Source organism: Fusarium solani, assembly GCF_023522795.1.
Source record: "Fusarium solani strain SB1 chromosome Unknown bctg00000004, whole genome shotgun sequence".
NCBI lineage: Eukaryota > Fungi > Ascomycota > Sordariomycetes > Hypocreales > Nectriaceae > Fusarium > Fusarium solani.
In genome coordinates, this window is record NW_027072152.1 from 2,189,936 (window position 1) to 2,212,907 (window position 22,972).

At 53.8% G+C, this 22,972-nt stretch overlaps 8 protein-coding genes across 8 annotated transcripts; 3 read left to right on the forward strand and 5 right to left on the reverse strand.

Annotated features, from left to right (window-relative positions):
• Window positions 1-1,676: 1,676 nt before the first annotated feature.
• Window positions 1,677-3,877, forward strand: MRS44_007737 (uncharacterized protein; the record flags this gene model as incomplete). The annotated part of the gene is made up of 3 exons (XM_046269254.2): window positions 1,677-2,576; window positions 2,636-3,289; window positions 3,341-3,877. The coding sequence occupies 3 exons, from the start codon at window positions 1,677-1,679 to the stop codon at window positions 3,875-3,877; spliced, it is 2,091 nt and encodes a 696-aa protein (XP_046134255.1).
• Window positions 3,878-5,042: 1,165 nt separating this feature from the next.
• Window positions 5,043-6,017, reverse strand: MRS44_007738 (uncharacterized protein; the record flags this gene model as incomplete). Its single annotated transcript, XM_046281078.1, has 1 exon — window positions 5,043-6,017. One exon carries the CDS (start codon window positions 6,015-6,017, stop codon window positions 5,043-5,045), a length of 975 nt encoding a protein of 324 aa, XP_046134254.1.
• A 4,603-nt stretch (window positions 6,018-10,620) lies between these two features.
• On the reverse strand, window positions 10,621-11,828 carry MRS44_007739 (uncharacterized protein; the record flags this gene model as incomplete). Its single annotated transcript, XM_065620637.1, has 4 exons — window positions 10,621-10,965; window positions 11,022-11,096; window positions 11,180-11,266; window positions 11,634-11,828. 4 exons carry the CDS (start codon window positions 11,826-11,828, stop codon window positions 10,621-10,623), a joined length of 702 nt encoding a protein of 233 aa, XP_065476709.1.
• Window positions 11,829-12,063: 235 nt separating this feature from the next.
• On the forward strand, window positions 12,064-12,539 carry MRS44_007740 (uncharacterized protein; the record flags this gene model as incomplete). Its single annotated transcript, XM_046269255.2, has 2 exons — window positions 12,064-12,097; window positions 12,181-12,539. 2 exons carry the CDS (start codon window positions 12,064-12,066, stop codon window positions 12,537-12,539), a joined length of 393 nt encoding a protein of 130 aa, XP_046134252.1.
• A 352-nt stretch (window positions 12,540-12,891) lies between these two features.
• MRS44_007741 (uncharacterized protein) lies at window positions 12,892-13,518 on the reverse strand (the record flags this gene model as incomplete). The annotated part of the gene is made up of 1 exon (XM_046281077.1): window positions 12,892-13,518. One exon carries the CDS (start codon window positions 13,516-13,518, stop codon window positions 12,892-12,894), a length of 627 nt encoding a protein of 208 aa, XP_046134251.1.
• Window positions 13,519-14,319: 801 nt separating this feature from the next.
• MRS44_007742 (uncharacterized protein) lies at window positions 14,320-15,659 on the reverse strand (the record flags this gene model as incomplete). The annotated part of the gene is made up of 5 exons (XM_046273767.1): window positions 14,320-14,375; window positions 14,431-14,480; window positions 14,538-14,753; window positions 14,806-14,881; window positions 14,933-15,659. The coding sequence occupies 5 exons, from the start codon at window positions 15,657-15,659 to the stop codon at window positions 14,320-14,322; spliced, it is 1,125 nt and encodes a 374-aa protein (XP_046134250.1).
• Window positions 15,660-19,033: 3,374 nt separating this feature from the next.
• On the forward strand, window positions 19,034-20,930 carry MRS44_007743 (uncharacterized protein; the record flags this gene model as incomplete). The annotated part of the gene is made up of 2 exons (XM_065620638.1): window positions 19,034-19,467; window positions 19,514-20,930. The coding sequence occupies 2 exons, from the start codon at window positions 19,034-19,036 to the stop codon at window positions 20,928-20,930; spliced, it is 1,851 nt and encodes a 616-aa protein (XP_065476710.1).
• Window positions 20,931-21,923: 993 nt separating this feature from the next.
• On the reverse strand, window positions 21,924-22,565 carry MRS44_007744 (uncharacterized protein; the record flags this gene model as incomplete). The annotated part of the gene is made up of 3 exons (XM_065620639.1): window positions 21,924-22,224; window positions 22,287-22,360; window positions 22,410-22,565. The coding sequence occupies 3 exons, from the start codon at window positions 22,563-22,565 to the stop codon at window positions 21,924-21,926; spliced, it is 531 nt and encodes a 176-aa protein (XP_065476711.1).
• Between the last annotated feature and the right edge of the window lie 407 nt (window positions 22,566-22,972).

Here is a 22,972-nt window from a genome sequence, read left to right on the forward strand (position 1 = left end):
TCAAAGAAGCATCCTTCTTGGCAGATGGCAGCTTGCTACGTATGCCCAGACTTCACTCGGCGGGTCCAGGCTGAAGGATCCTCCTGCGATGGATGGGTGGGATGGACAAGACAAGACAAGACAAGGGTTCGTGACGGATTGGTGAGCGGCTGTGGGAGATTTTGAGTTTCAGACTCGTCTGAAACGTGCATTCCTTTGCAACGGCAGATCAGGAAAGTGCTGACGAATATCACGACCTTTGTTTTATCATAATTAGCTTGAACTCCAGGCCAGCGGTTAGCTCGTTCGACACGAGCATCTCCCTAGCGTCAGCCAAGACAATCTGGTGCAGGAGGATGCTGCAAGACTCAGGGGTGCGACAAAGATATGGCGTTTCCACGCGTCGAGTCGAGGAGATGACGGTCTCGCTCGCTCGCTACGCGGGATGGGGAGTCTCTGCGAGAGGGCTGATTGTCATAGCCGGAGCCCACCAATCGCCATCAGCACTAGCAGCTGGAAAGGAGAAGACACGGGCCGCCCCCACTTGAGCTGATGCTTGGCTTTTTGGCGCTCGACTCTAGAGGGAACTATCGACGGCTAGAGATGCCGTCAGCTCCAAACGAAACAATAGGTCGACCCAGACTATTGAAGTCTGGAATTGGGGTTTGATTTTTTTTTTTCTTTGCTCTGAAGAGCGCCCGCTTACACGGCAAGTCGGTTCTGGAAAGGGGGAGACAGGACTATGGGATGCTGCAGAAGCAGCAATGTTAAATTGGCCGTTTTGGGGAATGCGGGAAGCTTCTTGTCAGCCACTGCATACATGGTCAGCCATCTGCGCCGTTTGCAGAGGATTGAATTCCAAGCCGGCGCGGGCCTGGTTGCAGAAGCTCCGCGTACCTGCGTTCCAGGAACAAGCTCTGGACGACGACGATGGCTTGAATCGGATGGAATCGCCAGCCAAGGGCCTGAACAGGACAAGATGGGATGGCAACTGGAATGGATGACAGTGTGAATGAATGCGGCGGGCAGGCGGGCGACGGGCAGGCGCTTGCTGGTGGTATCGAGGGATCTTGATGGTGGTCCGAGTTTGCTCGCCGCCGGGGACCGTTCAAGGGTTTCGAAGGCCGCCAAAGGCTCTCAATCTGTTGCGGCGGCACCACCCCTGAGTCGTAAGCCCTGCGAGTATCCACTCAGCTTCCGTCTTGACGCCGTCTGCGGAGACTCTGTCTATCGGTTCGTCCGTTCTTTGTGGACGCCTCTTGCAAGCCAGGGACAGTCTGTGTCGCGCGGCGCCGCGCTGGAAAAAAAAAAGTCGGGTACATTACTGACTGACGTACTGATCGCAAGGAGTTAAGGGCAAGGAAGTAGGGGCAAGCTGATGTGGGTATCTTACCTATCGACACGTCGCCCGTCCTTGAACGGAGGAGGCTTTTTCTTGGGAGAGATCGTCCACAAAACGTGATCCTGATCCTGGCGCGGGCTGAGTTCCATCTCTCGTGGTTGAAGAATCTGGGCAGCCCTCACATTCGTTCGTATCGCTCGCTCAGCTTCCCTCCCTGCAGAATCCTTCCTTTCCTTTCCCTTCCCCCAACACTTGGTCCCCTCACCCTCACTCAATCTTGTATTGTTTTTCTTTTTTTGTAATTCTTGTCTATTGTTCTTTTTGGTTCTTGGTCTTTGATACCAGTTTTGCCAACATGGGCCTCAAACTGGGCTCCTCATGGAGCACGCCTCGAGGCTGGAGGATGATTTCCCTCACCCTCTTTGCTCTAACCCTGCTACTCGTTGTGCCCCTCCATCAGCTGAGCAGCGATTCCCCGGGCGTCTACAACCAAGTATCCAAATATCTCAAGCACGAAGGCACCGTCTACGACGTCGAAGACGGCTTCATCGCAAACCTCAACGAAACCGAGACCGAACAGGTGGTTGGCGGAAAGCCGAACGGAGTCGAGAACGGATCTACCGGCCAACAACCCGGCGGTGCGCATGAAGCTCAGGCCAGCGGCGAGGATGGCAAGGAGGCTCAAAACACCGACGGCAAACCGGTTGAGGGCCAGCAGGTGCAGGGCGGCGATAACAACAACGGCCAGGGCGTAGGTGGCCCAATTCAGGAGGGCGAGAAGCTCGAGACGAACCAGGGCAACCCGGAAGACAACGAGAACAACGACGACGGTGGCAGCGAAGATGAAGACGAAGTCCAACCGGCCAAACCGCCCAAATTCATCGTCCACCCCGACCCCAAGCCTACGACGACGAGCCATAAGCCCCCCGCTCCAACCCCGGCCAAGGAGAACGATAAAGAGAAGGAGAAGGAGAACCATGACAATCACGAGAACAACAATAACGATAACAAGGGCAACGAGGATAACAAGGACAAGCAAGAGACCCCCAATCCTGGCGACAAGCCCACGGAACCAGCGGCCATCGAGTTCCCCTCCAACCCCTCCAACCCGAATGATATCTGCGCCGGATTCCCCAACCTGAATGGCATCACTCTGGTCATGAAGACTGGTGCTACTGAGGCATTCTCGAAGCTCCCCGCCCACCTTTTGACTAGTCTGCAGTGTGTTAAGGACGTGTTGATTTTCTCTGACTTGGTGAGACCGCCCATTCCTTGCAGTCTACTGATAAGTTTGTAACTAACAGAACCGTGCAGGAGCAACAAATCGGAAGCCACCACATCATTGACGTCCTCGACAATGTGAAGGAGGATGTCCAAAAGGGTCGCAAGGAGTTTGACCTCTACAAGGCCCAGAAGAGCTGCCCCATCCCTCAGAAGTACTGTACGGCCGATATGAAGGGTGGTTGGGATCTCGACAAGTACAAGTTTCTCCATATGATCGAGCGTGCCTGGCAGATGCGCCCCCACCAGAGGTGGTACGTGTTTGCTGAAGCCGACAGCTACATCTTCTGGCCAAACTTGATCTGGTTCCTGAACAACAAGGTCAACGCCACCGAGACTCCATATGTCGGAAGCGTGGCCATGCTCAAGGGCACACCCTTTGCTCACGGAGGCAGCGGCTATGTCATTTACGGCGACACGGTCAGGAAGATGGTGGAGATTCCGGACCTGGCTCACAAGTACGACATGATGGCGACCCACGAATGCTGTGGCGACTACCTCATGGCGCTCGCTGTCAACGAGACTGGCAAGAAGGTCAGACAGGCTCACCCCATGTTTAACGGAGAGAAGCCCGTAACTCTACCCTTTGGAAACAACCATTGGTGTGAGCCCCTCATCACCATGCATCACATGGACCCGGAGGAGGTCAGCTCGGTATGGCAGTATGAGAAGACACGAGAGAAGACGGTACGTTTTGACCAAGGAATTATGGAGTGCGTGCGCTGACTTGTGACAAAGGGCCCCATCCAGATCAGGGAGATGTATGAAACATTCTTTGCTCCCAACCTCAAGGATAAGAGGGACGAGTGGGACAACTTGTCTGACGACACCTGTTTCATCGGACCTGAACCCGACGCCCAGGCCAAGGCCACGGATCGACAGAAGGGACGACAGAAGAAGGAAGCCGAGAAGACGGCTGTGCAGCGACGTGCTCACCAGTCTGAGGAGCTCTGCTCCAAGGTCTGCGAGGCTGATGGACTCGACATCAATGAGGAGGAGTTCATGGGTCTTGAAAACGACGGGCTGCGCGCCGCCCTCATCAGGAAGAAATATGAGGAGCGCAGGAACGAAAAAGACTTCCATGGTGCCCGCAAATGCTTCCAGTGGCGTTACCAGAAGGGCGTCTGCTGTATCGCAAAGAGCTTCAAGCAGGGCAAGCCTCGCAAGGAGGCCAAACCCGAGGACAAGGCCGTCAGCGGCTGGTTTGTCCAGGGCATCAACGACTGGATCACGGCAAAGGGCGAGTGTGAGCCCAAGTGGAAGATCCCCAGCTAAGTCTGATCTGATCTGATCTGACGGTACATAACGAACATTCCTACATAATCACTCCTTCGACTTGGATGTGGGAGTGTTGCTTTTCCAAAACGGCGTTTACGGTTATTTGGGTAATTTGTACACCAGGATAGAGTGAGGACATCTTGTGGGACGAGTCCTTTTTTACACTTTTCTTTCTATGTTTCTTCTGGTGTTTCGGATAGGGGCGGTCTTTGCCCAAGTGGCATGTTTAGGATCACAGCCAGGGTGGTTGGATTTTGCTTTGTTGTTGCCGTTGTTGTACAGACAGGCGGGGAAGAGGTTATACCAGCATGATACACGTCAGGACCTCGGGGATACACCATAAATCAGCATCAAGATTCTTTTCCTCTAAAGATGCGGAGGAGGATGTCACAAGAGAGTGTACAAGACAACGAGAATGGCAAAAAATATTACTTCATCTTGCTTCCTTTTTGCATTGTGACGCCATGTCATATCACACACTTGATGAATGGCACTCGAGCGCTTTAAGCTTTATCTTCAGCGGGAAGACGTGCATTTAAACGACCCGTCCCGAAAGTGCCAGCGCTTGTCTACTGTAGGTTTGTCACGGCGATAAGCTTCTCTTCGTCAAAGACCCAGACCCCCCATGACGTTGCAACACCACAACGAGTTGCCCCATGCGTGGCATGGACCCTCTGTTATTGCATCATAGCTTTTACCAGGCCCAGTTTAGCCTATAAATCATTAACTTCTGATCACCCTTTTTATCCACATGTTGTTATCTGTCGTGTTGTGCAAGGCAAGAAAAGGCAGCAGACTCTCTGGAATGTTGTGGCATTGTCATATTGCGTCATATTACCGGGAGTAAGTTCTCCTTTTCCTCTCATGTGTTCCATCATGATCCCACCCGTAAACCCTGGGATATCCATATTCCCCCTGTTAGCCGCGCTCATAAATAATAAAAAAAGTTCCCAGTAGATGATGTGCTAGTACATGGATTAATTAAACCCAGTCGAAAAGGAAAAAAGGTACGGTATGTGCGTCATTGCACTCCGTGGATATCTCAACACCTTCTTTTTGTTGCCCGATCTTCGCTCTCGTTTCGTCATGGTCTGTTTGTGTGTCCCCATCCATCCATCACTTTCTTCTGTATCCTTCTATCGTGTCTAGAATCATCTCGTGTCTAGATCTTTTCCTGTGATGCAATCTTCTTTCCTCCGTGACGTCCGCATCGCGAAGGGTTCTTGGGTGACTTCATGTAGCAGTAAGCCTTGGCGTCCTCTCCGGCGGGCTTGCCAAACACCTCCTTGATGGAGCAGTATTCGTAGCCTTCGCCCATCCACTCCTTCAGGTGACGGTGCAGCTCGCAGCGAGAGATACCGCACTTCCTGCAGTAGACCTGTCCCTTGACGCGCATCTGCTCCATGGGGCCCTCCTTGTGGCCGCTTCGCTCATGGCGATGAACAAGAGGGCCGGCCCCTCGCCATGCCCACTCCATGTCGTTGGGTCCCGAGTAGCGGCTGGAGAGAGGAACAGTTCCGTGCATTCGTCGATGGATTTCGTAAAAGTTGGAGTTTGTGAGTCCGAAGCAAACGCTGTCGATGGGGTCGAGGTAGTCAAAGATGGTGTAATGAAGCTCTGCGGGGAGGTCCAGCAACGTGTAATCCTTTGGTGGCTGGGGCTGAGTCTGAGGAACGGGCTCATAGTCCATGACAGAGTACGAGCGGCGGGGAGGAGGCAGCTTGGGCCGACGGGGAAGCTCGGTCGTTTTCTCTTGGACCGGGGCTTCAGGCTCCTGGTGCTGTTGATGTTGGTGTTGGTAATGCTGGTGATGTTGGTAGTGGTAGTGTTCCGTGGCAGGGAGGGGCCCGTTTTCAGGAATAGACGCTTGCCGGTCAACTTGAGAAGAGCTCGATTGTCCGGGCTGCGAGGCATCGTGGTCGCCCTGGTAGTCGGTCATTGACCATCCTCGCCTGGGAACCCTCATCGCCCGCTTCTTGTTTAGTTCCTGCATGCGTCGGGCATGATCCTCCCGGGACATTGACCCCGAAGAGTCTGTCCTGCCGAAACCAGGTCGCTTTGCAAGAGGGCCATCGATGCCCTCGTGCGTCAGGGTTCCGGCGGGGGAAAAGGCTGGGTCTGGAAGCACTTGAACCATGGTGAATTGGTTGACAGGGGTGTTGCTGTGTATGTCGAATTGGTAGAGTGACGTGACCTGCAAGTCCAGATTCGTGTATATCTCGAGGCTGATAGTCGTTTGCAGGGGTTCAGTGTTGTTGAGATGTGTTTCAGGCTTGAGACGTTGACCGAGGTGGAAATGGGATCAAGCTGAAATTGGGTTGCTAGGTTACGTTGACAATGTTATACCGGCGTCTGTTGGTAGAATGTTGGTGAGGTGAATTCCTCACTAGCGCGTTCATGAGCAGTCGGGGGGGTATAAGCTGATGGCCGGTCGTTGATCAAAGCCAAAGCAAGGCTTGAGGAGTGGCGACCTGTGTGGGTTATAAAGAACTTGACGCCGATGGAGAGACGCCCAGGTCAGTCAGTCACTGAGACAAGACAAGAGCCGGTCGGAATCCGAGGGCGGTGGATGCCGTGGGTGGTGTGATGGGTCCCGGGCCCATCGTGAGCCAATTCCAGATCTGTGATTCTGTCTCCAGGGGTTGGGTCCCTCGAGGCCAAGGCGTCCAAGGCTCCAAGAAAAGCCTTGATAAGCTAACGCTAGCGTGAGGCACAGGACGAGATGTGTGCCGCCCACTCTTTCTGTGGCTCTCAGCCTCTCAAGCACGGTCCCCTGTTGTCCATCTGACACTGCAAGTGTGGTGACGCCGAAGCCTGCACCGCGGTACCCAGGCTCGGGCCCTATTGCCGCGCATGCCGGGGCCTTGACTCGATCGACCCTTGAGTGACGGTGGCAAGACTCCAGAGAGCAACCCGGAGCAAACCCATGTCCAGGGACGAGGAACTCCGGAGCCGGTGGGCCTGGTGATCAGAGCTATCTGGATGACCTGCTTTGCAACAGCCTGAAATCGACTCCCCGGCCCGGGAAGCCATTATGGGCATGGGCATCGTATGACGGGAAGAAGCGAGGCCATATGGCGTCTTCCCGGATGATTGTGATGTCGTGGCCGGTCATGTGGGGGAAAATCCCCTCCAAATCCAGTCTGACAGCCGCTTTCCAGAGCCTTTTCCAAGCTTCGGCTCCGTATCAAATTCACATACGTATTCGCCGGGCGTTTCCGTTCAATGAATGACACAACACCAAGGCTCAGCCTGACAAGCAGTTGATCCGTCAGCAAGAGAGTGACACAATGCTCCGTTGTGCAACGGCGAGACCCGATCTGCCTTCAGGTTCCCGAACGTTTTCACGGCCGTTGTCAACGACCAAAGCCGGCGCTCAACGTCATTGTGGAGGCCATGCAGAGTCCCCTCACCGCGCTCTGTTAAAGAAAGGGACGGCGAGCCCCGCCCAGAGCGGGCCTGATCTCCAGTCAGGGTCGTCGTCCAGCGAGCTCAACTAGATAGTTTCCATCTCCCGTCCTGGCAAGATATCAACAAGGTGAGGGATGCTATCGACTATCAACCTGCGAGTCTGGGCCCGGGCTCGCTGTCAGTTGGAAGCACGCGCATAGGTTGGACCCTGAGCCAGGAGTGAAAACTCTGTGCACGAATCAGGTTGCACCCTCAACCCAAACCTGGGGTTGGTCAGGTCATCGGTTTCTCCGACTTCTTTTCGGGAGTCCGAATTTAGACGCAGCGGCCTGGCCTTGCAGCGAGGCTTGCGGGACCAGTAAAGAAGGCCGTTGAGATGCCGTTCCGCTGCTCTGCTTTCTCGTCAACTCAACCCTCCATCCGTCACACTGCTCTCGCCCATATGTCACCATCAACAAGCCATGCCATCCCGTCAACCGCTGCCGTTGTCGCATGTGCATATGCACGTTGCATCGACCGTGCCGAACCTAGCCTGGATTGCGCGTTGCGCCTGTCTCTTCTCAAGCTGCCCCGCGACTCGGATCCGATGAGATAACGGGTGAATGGGTCGAGACCCCCACGGACACAGCCGTCCAACACTTGAAGCACCTTGCATGATTCGAGATCCCTCAGAGAATCTGCAAGAGCGTCAATGGTGGTGTCGACGTTTCCAAGTCTTCGTATATTGTCGCACGTGCAAGTGAGAGGAAAAGGGGGCACCTGCAGGCTGCTTCATGTAGGCGTGTAACCCGACGAACTATCGGGACCAGGCAAAGATGCGAGTCCTTGGTTCTCTTACAACTTGGCGGCGCCTCCATGCATCTGTCCTTGATTGTGGCATGTATATGCATCGCTGCGGCTCATGCGTGTTGTGCCAGGGCATGGCTTCAGCGGACTGACGCCCAATATGCAGCTATGGTGGAGAGAGTCATGGGCGAAACAAGCGCCAAGCTTCGTCACCATCTGCTTTGTTGGCCAGGTATGTGGCTCAAGGGGGGTAATGGAGGATGGAACATGTCGAGAGAAGTATGTCGTCGTTCAGTTGTCAGTTGAAGCTTGGTTGCCGTCTCGTGTTGGCGTCACGTGGACGACATCTCCTGATGCTATGCGCCAGGCAACTGCTCTGCTTATCGCGCCTTCCTTCCACCAATGAGCCCCAGATAAGAACTCGTGTATGGCTTCACGGGCGTCAACTCCCATGGCCTCACTCTACATGGATAGAGGCAGTCCGTCGCAAGATGGAATTGCTGCCATATGTCTACAATAGGTAGCTCCGCCAGATTGACCGCCTGTTGATGGCACAACCTCCTCATATGCAGCGGAGATGGCTTGCATCGGGGGCTTGTTGCGGAATACCGAGTTGGGCATTGCCATCAGTCGTTCAAGATCCCGTTCCTCGTCTTGACATGCCGACTGATCAGCCACACTGTAACCTCTAGGTGAAGATGGTGGGATGATAACAACAGCATGGCCTTCGTTGTCTGTGGGCGTCATGATTCTAATCAGGATAGCTATAGGATTCAGTGAGGAGATCCGACAAATTCCGTCAACAAGCGTATGCGATGGAATCCGGGGCTACCTAGTCATCGTTTGCTGCTGTGCTTGTGTTGCTCCTCTTGAAACTGGGAACCAATAGGATTGACCGGGGTGCTCTGTTCTCGTGACCGCCTCACTTCAAGTGACAGGCTGCCCTGGGTAGGGTACGGTATCAGTGTGATTCCTTTCTTTACTGGCGGGCGTTGTATGATCTGATTCCCACAGCTTGGTTCGCTATGCATCCAACCCCGGGCGACCTCAAAACGCCGTCTTGGCCATCGGGTACACTTACATGTGGCAGTGTAGATGATAGATGATATGCTACTTCTCCATGTAGGTTCGGGTGCTTCCCCTGTACCTGTGTTGTTGTGATGGAGGTCATACGCTTCTTCTAGTGCTACCTTACCGATCATCTAACCGAGGATCTGGATGTCGTTCCTTGGATGATACCCCACGGTGGTAATATTCATGACACATTCGGAGTTACAGCACGCAAAGGCAGGACTCCTTCAGGTGTAGGCAATGACGACTGGAGCAACGTTCAAGAGTGCCCATGTCCATGATTCGTGTCTCGTAAGAGGCTATTGGGGATTTAGTAACCCACAGCCTGTAGGATCAGAGGAGGGCTCAAGGTGGGACCACATGAGTTATCGTGCCCCATGGATCTCCCAATACAGAGTGCCTAGTTGGTTCAAAGTAGTTAATCTCACGCGTACACGGTGAAGGTTGTGTTGGTGTAGATGATCATGACACTTCTCATCTCGGAGGAAGGGGGCAGCTGGAAGGGAGCAGACATGGCAGCAAAGATCATAATTCAAAACACCAGCTATCCTAGTGTTGATATCAACAATAAAACACCCTAGCTCAAAATATCAAATTTAAATATCGATGTTGGAAAAGTGTAAGCCGAGCTGTTTTATACACCTGGAGACGACTACCCTATACCTTCACATGAAACTCAGCGGACTTGAATTGTTACTAATCTTCGGCAATCACATTGACGAGTGTGATGGATTTTGACTTGAAACAATGTTCGATTCTTTACTGAAATTTGAAAACGTGAATCATAGCAGCTCTTGAGCTTGGTGACCCCGTGGGCTAAAAGCTCTACCATCACGTACTCTGTAGCGGCCATCATGACACATGCTGAAGGACCAATGGATAGCGGCGGCCTCAATATGTAGCGGAACTGGGCCTCCAGATACGATCACAACGGGCAAGTGACATACGGAATAGGTTCATGACCCAATCCATGGCCTTGTCATCTCCCCATCACCCACATATCCCCAGGGGTCGGTGGATGCAAACAAGGGGGATCAGTCCCTGATGACTGTCTCATCTGCCATTGATCAACTGCGGCATAAGACGAGCCCTTCTGGGTCTTGAGCCAGGTAGTTCGAGCCAAGAAATGCACCGTCAAGGGTAGAGACATTTTATTATTCCGCCAGTTATGTCCTTCCGGTATCAATCTCAGGTAGTCCACTACACCGTTCAGAGAACACTGGCAGAAGCCAGCTACCTGGTTCGTATTATCAATTCCAGCACATTTGTACATCCAAGGCCTGCAAGAACACCAAAGTCGGTGGCAGATGGCTTAGCCGGAAGCTCGATCGTACCCGTTGTATTCCCAATGTCACGCTTCCCAGGTTCCTCAACGCCATTGCTGGATCAGAGTGCCATCAACGCCCCGAGGGAAATGCGCGTAGTTCGGAGCAGATGGCGTTTCCAGACTGCTCAGTCGCCACGTCTGGAGCTCAGATGGCGATCCAGATGAGCATGACAACAACGTCCAGGCCCTTGCCCTCGCCGCCATCGTACTTGAAGGTCCACATGCCGTCCTTCTTCTCATCCCAGTACGCGCCGGTCGCGCTGTGCATTCCTCGTCGACCGACATGGGGCTTGCCATCGGTGGCAGTGGCCTCGGAGCTGGTGGAAATGTGAGGCTCCTCAGCCTGGGTCTCGGTGCCTCCACGGGGCTTGTTAAGGGCGGATGTGGGGACGAGGTGCTGGACGATAGTGCTGTTGCAGGCGAACTTGAACGAGGGAGCGGAGGCGCCCTGGGGAGTCGACTCGGAAATGACGGCCTTCAGCACGGAGCTCTGGGAATGGGTTAGCGGACACAACCAGGAGATGGTCGCGGGCGTGTTCCACTCACGATGATGGTCGAGTTCCATTGCTCAGTCTTTGCATGATCGTAGAACTCGGCGCTGCCGATGGCGCTGTTGCAGGCCTGCAAGAGTCGGTGTCAGTACGCGTGCTGATGATGATGGTTGCCATCGACATTGGCGGTAAGGAGCGTTAGGGACGACGCACATCGGTAGCAATCTGCTTGAGGCGGTTGAAGGGAATAGGCTGGAGAGAGCTGTCAGCACAAGTCTGCACCGATAGAGGGTCGTCAAGCTGATGCGCGTACAGGAGTGGCCATTTTGAAGTTTGACGTAGGTGCGTAGTTGAGAGGGGGAGGTTTGGCGCTTGTGTTGATGGCGTGGTGGAGGAAAAGGATAAGGATAAGGAAAAGTAAGAGTCGGTAAACAAAACAGCGTCACAGCGTTCAGTTCGTCACGTCGTTAACAGAAATAATCCGGGCTTAACAAGCACAAACCACCAGTTAGCATCATAAACACGTAGGTATCAAATTTCTTCTACATCATGCACAAGAGACGATGCAATACTCTACTCACGTGCAGCTTCAACGCGCCCGTTGCTCGACGTGTAGCTCAGCGCAATCGATAAATAATCTACTGTCGTTGTTTGGATTCCCACGTACCTGGATTGTCTTTCCCTTTCGGGCATTCTGCCGGAAGCGCATTCCGCCCAGGCGACGCGATCTGAGAGTGTGCACGTGACCCTTGCATATGGCCGCCAACCAATCGGCCCACGTGCCCTTCCCTTGCGGGTCCTGCGAAGCAAGGAAGTGGGGCCTTTCCTCCTCCCTTGACCGAGCCACTGTCGTAACGAGCATCTTCTGAGACGCTGAAGCTTTCCTCTTGGACTTCACAACCCAACCTTGTTTTTGAATCCCTTCAGACCTTTGCGAAAGTGCTCGAGTCGCCAATTGCTTACATCAGAGATAGCCGCGCTCTCAATTGACGGCAGTATCGATAATTATTCAAGCGCAGTCTTGACCCAGCAACAATCATCAGCTATAGCTTAATACCTCCCAACCACCTTGGACGACCTTATCGCGGAACTGCACCATGTCTTCTCAGCCTCTTCTCCAGACCACTCCTGGTACGAATATCCATCGCCATAGCTTCTTGGGCCTCTCGAGAAATTTCCGCACCTGTGCCGCGCATTTCTAACACTGTCGATAGGCAAGCGCATCGCCCTGCCGACCCGCGTCGAGCCCAAGGTCTTCTTTGCCAACGAGCGAACCTTCCTGTCATGGCTCAACTTCACCGTTATCCTTGGCGCCCTTGCCATTGGTATGCTCAACTTCGGTGACCGCGTCGCCTTCATTTCGGCGTTCCTCTTCACCGGCGTCGCCATGTTGACCATGCTGTATGCCTTGGTGACATACCACTGGCGAGCCAAGTCTATACGAATGAGGGGCCAGGCCGGCTTCGACGACCGCTTCGGTCCTACTGTTCTGGCCATTATCCTGCTCTTGGCCGTCATTGTCAACTTTGTCCTCCGAATCACCGACCAGCCCAGCAAGCACGGTAACAACTAAGTCGGGGATAGCGAGAGCAGAGACAACAAGGCAACATGGAGGGCTGTAGAGGAACCGATCGAGGAAGAGAGGGGCCGAATAGGGTTGAATGGATTCTTTGGAGGACTGTTGGTGAATTTGGCGTTTAAGCCGGTGGTCTAGTTTGGGTACTGGGTTGGATCGTAGGACCGAATCAATACAAGTAAAAAGTTAGGATACTAGATCCTCTTGGGTATCTCGTACAAACATGTGTGGCATTTCCATAATCATGCCGAATCCTTGCCTCCGGACGCCGAGCAAAATTCATGTTCCCTCCAATTGAGTCGCCCCAATGTTCAACTATCCGAAGTCGTTGACCGAGAAGTGTGGATATTTACGCCTGTTTTTGCGCGCTAGACTGGATAGTGATTCCCTTTTTCGACTTGAGCTCCATTATGGGCGCGATCGAGAGAAAGACCCGCATGGATTTGACCGAGCGTGTCGAGGGATGGGGCAGCACGGCATCTTCAAACCGGCTGTGCATGACCTCGAAGTCGTCGCTGTCGGAACCGTCGCTTCCCTCCGCGTCCTTTTCTAGTACCGTTTCCTCGACCAAGTCTCGCTTCTTTGGCTTCTCCGGCAAGTCGAACAATTGATTGTATTGGTAGTATGCCTTGCCCTCCTCGCGTAGGACCTTTTTGCATTTTTCCACCACCGTGATGAGCTTGCAGACGTCTGCAGTTCGCGCGTGCAGCATTACCAGTCGCGGTCGTTCGCTTTCTTCGAGTAGGTGATGGAGGACGGATGTAACGCGCTTGGTGATCTTGGTGGACGAAATGACGGAGGCGGCGAGGACTTCGTGCTTGGATCTGAGCTCGGCGAGGATGGCTTCGTGGGGAGCTATGAGGGCCGATGTTGGCGATTGCGGGGCCTGGTTCCGGACTCGCTTTTGAGGACCGACATCCTTGGAAATGGTTGCATCTGGCTTTCTCTTGCCAATGCCATGTCTTGGGGCGGACATGGTTGTGTGGGAAGGAATTGGATGAAGGAGATTCGATTCTTGAGGATGAATGATGTGGCGGGCGGAAAAGTTGGGGTCCGTGAGTCTGGGGTCTGGCTTGGCGGCGACGAAAGACTGCGTCTGCCAACTTGAGGGGTCCAATCACGAACGGGGCTCAGAGAGATCCCGGGCTCGATTTTTCAGGATAACTGCCTATCGAGCGTGCTTAGCTCAATTAAGCATCGGTTCTAGCAGGAAATACAAAAATCAATTATCATGGGTGCATACTGGCATCCATGATGGAGCTTTGCTTCGGTGAGGAAACCACCAAGACTCGGCCAAACGAAATCTATGCAAACAGCCTTACATAAGCATTCGACAATCCCAGCAACCTCCTAGCGTCTCTCAAGTAGAGGCTCCGGTAGCTACTGACCAAAAGCAAAGTCTTGCCGTATGATACTTGGGCTAAGCTGTGCTTGAAACAAAAGACGCTGTACGAAGTATTCACTATCCTGCTTAAGTCTATATGTTAAATACATCTCTTCAGTACAGGTTGTGATAAATGATAACAACCCCAGCACTTTCCTCTTTTGTAGCTAGCATAGTAACATGCCCGGAAAATCGGACTGTTACTGTTCTATCGCCCCTGCAAATTGACAATCGGTACATACTTGCGTAGCATTTCCTGGGACCGCCTGTAGATTGGCGCATCCCTTCTCTCTAATGCGAAAGCGAGGCTTCGCCCTCTTTGAGGTGATGGATATCGCACCGGTGCGGAATGGACGGATACTTAAACTCTGTAGTCCTTCTAGACCGACTCGATCATTCGATAGGAATTCCCTGATATTCGTCATATCCGAGCGCGAGGTTCATGTTCTCTGATTATAGTTGTTAGCCAAAACAGAAATATTGTCGTTCGTCGAAGAGACTTACGCAAGCATTGTGTGGCAGCACCCTTGTTGAGGTTGTCAATCGTGGCACAACTATCCGATATTAGCCAAAGCGCCTTCAAGGATCAAATCCCTAGATGGGATACTTACACAACGACACGCTTTCCGGTCTTATCAACGGCGAAACCTCCAATCTCGACTCCGTGCTTGTTTTGGATCGACTTCACAAGCGGGGCTTCACCGACAACCTTTACGAGCTTTTCGCCGGCATATCGGTCTTGGTAGATTTGACGGATATCTCGAGAAGTCAACGTCTTGTTCAAGGGGATATTGACGGTCAGGTGAATGCCGCGGAACCAGGAGGCGCTAAATTATTGTCAGTCTCGAGACATAAAGAGGGAAAAGAGATGTGACATACACATGTGGAATAAATGATGTGGGCGCACCAAGGTGATGGCTGATCTCTCGCTCATGCACATGTCCAGTCAAGCTGTCTGTTGAATGTCAGCTTCCTATTTGCTTATAGCTGAGCTCTGAGTTCTTACAAGGAATAAGATTGTCATGGAGAAGCTTGACGTCGTTCTTTGGAGAAGGCTTCGTGCCAGCTCCGCTATAGCCCGAAGCTCCAAAGACCGTTGGCATGCCTCCCAAATGTTCCAGAATGGGCGACAAGGCCAATTGCGACCCTGTCGCATAGCACCCAGGGTTGCTGATGCGAGTTGATTGAGCAATCTTGCTTCGTTGCACCAGCTCAGGCAGGCCGTAAGCCCAAGTACCGTCAAAACGGTAGTCGGCGGAAAGATCAACGATCAAGCTCGAACTCTGGCCGAGAGCCTCCACGAACGGCTGGCAGACACCGTTGGGAAGAGCCATAACCCAGCAGTCGACCTTGCCGTCTTGGTCCAGCTGAGCTACTTCCTCAGGAGAGAGGTTCTCATAGGTGATTTTCCGCTTGCTATATCCCTTGAGCTCCTGGCCGCAGAGTTCCCGAGAGGATACATGTCGAAGGTCCATATTGGGGTGCTCGTTGAGAAGATCAATCAGGGCTTGGCCTGTGTAGCCGCGGGCTCCAATAAGGCCAATCCGGGATGGTACATCGTTGGAAGCATTCTTTTTACCCAAGGGCGGATTCGGGTTTGTGTTGATAGCATATGACAGACGCCCTGTAGAAGAGAGAAAACGGGCTTGGGCGATGTAGGTGTTTCCCGAGGTCGCTCGGGCGGCAATGCGGCGGGCGCTGATGCGCACCGCCCCGGGAGTAGCAGATAACATAGCTCTATTAAAGGCGATCCCAATTGACCAGTGGGTTAGTAAAGCAGATTGAATGGACGTTGTGTACTGCACGGGTTGTTCTGTGTACGATGTTGTCAATAGCTTGATAGACGTGGATAATTTTTGGGTGGGGCTTGGGGGAGGGTTGTGACTGGCTACATAGCCAGCCGAAGTCGGTCGTCTTGCGAGAGGATGTTAAATGGACCATTGTAAAGAAATCTTGGCTTCACAGGATAGATCATTGGTTAAAGAACGGACCATTGCGTGTGTTATGAGGCGAGTGAACACTCTTCATTCTCTCTTCACTAATAAAAAAGGAGACTATTTTGATGTATTTATATATGTGGGTTAGGTGAGTTGCTCTCTACTAACAATAGTATAAGGTGGTATCGTCCAGTGTTACGCTACGAATAAAGAGAAGAACGATGGCCGAACATCGCATTTGACCTTGATGCACTGCTTTCACTAATGCTCACCTGGCAGGCACGGATCCATCTCAAAATCCAATCTGATACTGATTCTCTTGCAAGTTTGAGGCTCTAAGTGAGTGCACGTGGGACCCAAGCCACTGTCATGTGACTTGGGCCTGAAATTGGGACAGGGTGATTGTGGCTGCTGCATGTCTCGGCGCTAGTGGCTCGGAATCCTGAGCATGCCTCAGCCTGAGTCGATGAGGACGAAGCATATCATGGCGCGCATGACTCTTGGCTTCGGTCCCGGACCCGACTAACTTGAGATATGATCACTTCATTCCTCCTGTCCGTGACTGGGCTTTCCTCTGTCACCGGTCCTGCAAAAACTCGTCCTCTCGCAACCGATCTGAGCTATCTGCTCCGTATGTCATGTATGACGACTTGGGCGAGAATCAGTGGGGCGGGGAGTGGTTCCGCTGGAAGTATTTCAGCCCAGCTCAGATGGAAGCTCCCCCTTGGACTTGCATGTCGTAGCTTGGACGAGAGTTGATGTGCTAAGGCTAAGATGCCTCCCGGTTCGTTCCCCGGATGTTAGCCACTGTACCTCGCCTGCGACACATGGTCCATCAGTGATAGTGAGATACGAAACAAGCCAGATGTTAGTGCCCAGGTCGAGAGCAAAGGAGCTTGGGCCTCGAGAGGCTTGCTGCCGCCTTTAGGGCGCCCAGCTGGATGCCACGCTCCAGAAGGATTGGAGATGAGAGCCTGGTGTCTTGTTAAGGTACTGTACTGCATTAACAACTTGACCTTGGTCCAGGGCCAAGTGGGCCAAGCCTTGAGCTGGTTGGAAGTGGCTGCAGCAACTCGGAGTGGGAGCCCCACGTCCCACACATCCATTCTATCTCAGCTGCGTCTGAGATGGTTGCACTGTCAGACGTACCTCGTCCCTGAGTCCAACAGGAGGAAGGATTGACAAGCAGGAAGCAACATGTGATGGCAGCATGGAAGCGTGAGACAAAGTGGAAGCGAGGTTGGTGCGAGTCGGGAGAGAAGAGGCGAGGCACACCGAGATGCTTCTCGTTGTTGAGCACAACTTATCATCTTGGGTACAGTACTGTAGATTAGCCGATTCAGAGCCATGGTGGAATGGGTTGAATTGGTGACATGGATCTGGTCCCGCACCTCCTCCTCTGTTTATGCTTTTACATCCACGTTTTAGAGGGAAACATGGTTTGCCGGAAGTCATTGGGTCATGGCAAAAAGGCGCCAGAGACGGCGCATCCTACTCTTGTGAGCACCCTCACGGCAGGCGACTGACTCTTGTCTGAGACTAGAAGAAAGAAAAAAAAAAACATAGCTCTCACGTCCTCATTTCGCATCCGTGAGAGTCGCACTTTTAATATGGATGCCATGGATGAGATGGGCGCACGGGCTCGGAGCAAGTCGCCGATAAGCTGGATCCATTCATTAGTTAACGGATCTCCTGCCGTATCCTTGACGGCATTTGGCACCCGTTAGTTCTCGACCTGTAAGCAGGGGAACGGTGGTGGCCCACCCCTGCTCATCTAGGACTCGTGCGCTGTAAGCAGGCGACCCGCGAGATTCGTTACCGTGAATATCGGCATTGATGGGAACATTAACCGGTCGGGCAGGCTGCTGGCTGCCCACTGCGCCTCGGCAAACAGGAAGGGCGCTGATAAGGTGATAATGGATGGATGCCTACCTTGCCTTGATGCTGTTGCCCCGGCGGGTGCCAACTGCGAGACGAGTGCCACTCTCGCCTCATGTTCATGGGATGCGCTGGAGCGACGACATCCTTGGCCCCCTCGGGATTGGTCCGTCGCAGCGTGTTCCAGTATCAAGAAGTGGGTGCTGGGGCCTTCCGGGGAGGACTCTCCCTCTGCCAGGCTGCTGATGCGGACCTGGATGGCTGCCCTGCTCTGGAGCCTGCTCTCCCCGTTCGTAATTCATGGATGGTGTGCTAGAGTGGATGCTCCCAAGCTTGGCTGGTGGTCCACTCCCCCAAAACAACAAATCTCCCCCGGCGCGCCCGCCAACAGCCTGCCAGCCTCTACCTCTAGCCTGCCAGCGCCCCCGAGCTTGCTTTAGCCCGCCCGCCGGTCGGCCCAACAGGCTTCGCCTCAGGTCTGCGTTTCGTCAATCAATCACTCAATCAGGTCAATCAGTCAATCAATCAGGGATCGAAACCCAGCACCGAGCGTCACCCTCTCACGTTGCAAGTGCCACTTGCTTCCCCTTCCCCTTCGCTTTCCCTTCCTGAGCCTGGGTTTGACTTTATCCCGTCCTCCTTGACGCGGCGTCCGTCAGTCAGACTGCAATCCACCTCGCTCCCTCCTTCCTTCAAACCCCCCTCGACGCACCTTCCCCCCTCCCCGTCTCGACTTCCCTTTCGCACCTTCCTTTGTGCTTGCACCCCCATTTCCTCTCTCCCTTCGCTGCCTCGCTCTCTTCCCTCTTACACGCTCCCTCATCTCCCTCGTACACACACTCTCCCTCTCTGAAAAAAAGACTGCTCTGTTGGCTGTCGCCCAGAGATTCACGAGTCGAGGCTTTCGTTAGCGCTCGATCACTTCTTCTTTCCCTCTCTTCTGCCTCATCTCTTCGACTTGAGCCCTTGTCGCTGCTGTCGCTGGCTGACCCGAACTCCCCCAATTCTGGCCTGTTTTGAGGGGCCACATCATCACCCCCTTTGCCTGGCGCGCCCGCGCCCCGACTCCGATCGTCCGACCTGCAAGCAAGCCTGGTTACGTCAGCCCTGCCTGCGCCACCTCTTCACGATCTCAGGCTCCACTGTGGTAATCCGCACCAACTTTCACACCCGTCTCGTCGGCGCTTGTGGCCGTGCGCTCGCTGCCTGTCGCATTGCCTCAAAACCTCGTTGCGAACCGCTTTCGCAACCCCTCTGTCCTCTTCCCCTTGACACCTCGTCAAGGTCTGCTCATGTTTCGATTCTGGGCATCCGAGCCTCGGGGAAGTGACAAGACGCTCCAGGCGCCACAGCCGATCGTGGATCTTGTAAAACCACTCCAGCCGCATCTGCTCCCCGGCAACACCACGACGATAGCATCGTCCACCGTGCAGCCGCCCAAACGGAGGCGGCAGAGCTGCGACGGCTCAGATGCGTCGCCCGATCTGGCCGCGCCTGCCAAGCGCTTGAAAACAGATGCCGACCCCAGTCAAGATGTTCCGTCGGCATGCGACTCGACGTCTGAGCCGATCCCTGCAACCCCTGATCTGGAGAGTGCCCGGGACGAGATCCGCCACCAGTTCGGCCTTGAGATTCTACTAAAGCATGATGAGTTGAGGCTCATTAACCAGGAACTCGCCAAGTGCCAAGTCGCGCTGGAACAGCTGCGGCGCTGCCATCTCATTCCGTATCCTGTGAATTGTCCGACCCCCCGAAGAGATGCTCAAAGTCAGTGCCGGGAAGGGCCCTGCTATACAATCTCGCCCTGGAGAAGCGGTGCCCAGATGGGCGCCTCCATTTGGTGTTGTCGACGGTCCATACGCCAGACACTATGCCAAGTGGCTTATTCCTGACCCTTCATTCGACGGCATGCAACCTGAGTGGCAGTTCACACCGGAAGCTGCTCGTGCAAGAGCTTCGTTCACCGAGGGACGCACGACAAGGAATAGCTTCACCGAATCTGGAAGTTCATTCAAAGGTCGCTCCGCTCGTGGGGTTGCTGGCCAGAAGCTGCAATCCTTGTCGAGTGGTTATCCGCAACCGAAGGACAAGGCTGGTCCATGTATCCTGAAGCGAGCCGATGGTAAGACAGTCAAGCTGGTTTGCTTGGATTGTAACCGTGAGAACTTCTCAAGCACGCAGGGCTTCATCAACCACTGTCGCATCGCTCACAAGCGCGACTTTAAGAGCCATGAAGAAGCAGCTGTTCACAGTGGACATCCCATCGAGGTGGCGGAAGGAGGTGGAGTTGTAGGAGAAGAAAAGGCTCCGGCGCCCGCGGCACCGAGCTCGACCTCTGCCTCTGTGCATCCTCTCGCCCGACCCGACATGACTGAGCAGCAAGCCTACGTTGCACTTCAGTCGAGGATCTCGGAATCCCTCAAGCTCTACCATCAAGGCAAGCTGCCTGGTGTAACTAGCATTCCTTCTCTGTCCAGCGAGGCTCGCGGTCGTAAAGATAAGAAGGCGGTTTCTCTGGAGGGAGCTCCAGATATGCCTCACCTCTCTCGTCTCCTACAAAGTCGGAAGTTCGACGGCAACCTGCGTGAATTGGCCGCAGACGCAAAGACCAAGATGCCACTGGACGATTTCGCTTCTGGGGAAGAATCAGAGATGACTGAGACCCCTATTGAAAGCCATGTTGGAAAGGATTCAGTCGTGCGGACACCTGTCGTTATGCGTGTGCCTGCTAAAGCCACACAACATCCGACCATGGTGAACACGTCAGCTCGTCCTGCGAGCAGCAAAGGTCGTGTCCCTCCGATTGCTTTCAAGACGCCGACGAACTTGGGCTCCGATCTCGGACCGAAGCACGAGCTCTCAGACGAAGATTTGGATATGGAGGATGCTGATATGAGTCCTCACACCATGGTCAGCAACAACGCGCCCTCCCTGGTCAGTGACGACGGAGAGTACGACGATACAGACGACGGCTCCTCTGTCTCTGGCGCCAGCGACAACCTGGAAACCGAGTCGGTCTCTGATGTGGCTGAGATCACACTGGATGATGACCAAGACCCTCGATCACTGCGTCGGGGTTCAAGCGGCGTGTCTGGTGCTGTTAGGCTTGGCAAGGACGATCCTAAACATGTCACCCTGATGACTCCCGTCAAGAACAATACCGCCAGGGACCGACGTCGCAAAGTCTAGACTGACTTGAAAACTCTGGAAAACGAGGTTCACATGGCGTTCTCAACTCGCAGGCACGCGCACACCCACCCACACACGGTTATTATTGCCAGGCACAAATGCCCAAAAACTCATTGGATTCACCTCTCTTCTTGAACCACCACCTTTCAACCATATTCTTTTATTCGACACTTTATGATGACATCCTGGGGACTGAAAGCTGGAGCAAGGACGGCTGCCTGGTTTCAGTACGTCCAGAAACGGAAAATACGGGGGGACTGAGGCGCCATGCGGGTTTACAGAATTTGAGAGACGTTTTGTTATTGTTTTGATTCCGTTTAGAGATGCATGATTATTACACTTCGGCGCTAGGGGAGATGGGGGATTTCTGAGATTGGGGTTCTTTTTTTTGCTTGGTTCTCGATTCCATTTCGCAGCTGCTGCTTTGCTCAACGACATGGCTCCCCGAGAAGGTGGACGTCTGCTGTATGATGATGGGGTTAAGTTAAGAGAGCCCTCAAGTCACCTTATTTGTATCATAGTATTTGAGGTGGCTCGTGGGTAGGCTGAATACGAAAGACAAGAGAAGCTCAATATTGAGCAACAGGTGAAACTGGGACCCGAGGCCTCGTGAATGTTTGTGACGGTGGTGATGAAGGGCACGGCCATGCTCGGCCATGCTCAGGCCGTTGAAGGAGTGGAAAGAGGCAGATGATCGTCAGTGGCGTTACTTCAAGGGGGTAAAGCTTGGGCTTAGCTACAGTAGCTGATGCACATTAGCTGCGTTCCTGGACAATTGACTTTGGGGTCTGTGTTTGAGTTCAAGAATCGGATCTCGGTCTCCGTTCAGGTGCATGATACAGTAGATGGCTTCAAATCCAATGTTTATTAATGAATTAGCTTGTAATATATTTACTCTAAAAATCCCAAGATGTACGCGCTTTTGACCCAAGCTTTGAACCGGCTGAAACTCCACCAATTGACGCGACCGAGCGAGCTACCTTAGTTCATCCCTTAGAGCATAGCAGCAACAACACCAGCAACGGCGAGGAGGACACCACCGGTGTTACGGGCGAGGTCGGCAGCGTTGTTGGTGCTGTCGGGGCTGGAGGAGGACGAGGTGGAGGAAGCAGTCTCCTCAGAGGCGTCGGCACCGGTGGCAGTGGCATCGGCGGTACCGGTGCTCTCGGTCTCGGCAGTGGCCGTCTTGGTGGTCTTGGTTCGGGTGCCGTAGAGGGAGGCCTGCTGGCAGTAGATCTGGACCTGGCTCTGGGCGCTGGAGGCACGGGAGTCATCGGGGCAGTTGTTGAAGCAGCTGTGCAGCGTCATGTTAGTCTTGCCGGGGATGCGGAGGAAGGTTTCAGGGGTATTTCTTACGTAGCGATGGCCTCGTAGGCGGCGCAGAGGCAGTCCCAATCGTCACCCTTGCAGTCCTCGGCCTGTAAAACTTGCTGTTAGTATGCTGTGTGTGTGTAGCTCGTTCTAGGGGGCCCATCGTACCTTGGCGTTCTCGGTCTCGAGGCATCGCTTCACAATGTACTCGGCCTCGCACTCGGAAGAAGCAGAAGGAGCGGCAGCGGTCTCGGCAACCGTCTCGGAAGACTGGGCGGAGGCGCCGGCAGCGGCGAGGAGGGCGAGGGACCAGACGAACTTCATGTTGACGGTTGTGGTTGGTTTGTTGATTAAGGGATTAGAGGCGTGGGTGAAGATGTACGGGACAAGACTGGAGAAGAATGGAATGAAGTCGAGAGAGATGGATCTGGGGAGAAAATAAAGGGAGACGGGGGTGGGAGGTCAAGTTGTAATTATACCAGGACGGAGCGAGGGCACGCACGGGGACGGGATGGGGGGATATTAGCAACAGGGACTTGTTTTAGCATCTTGACTCTAGTTGGGCCAGTTATGCAGCAGCGGGCGAGTTTGCCGTGCCACCCCGGGAAACGACCCATGGGATGGACGGATGGGTTGCAGGGGGTGGTCAAGTCAAGTCAGGGACCGACCAGCCAGTGGAAGTCTGGATTGTTGAACCTCTGTGTGAATCTGGCAGGCTGAGATCAAAGGGG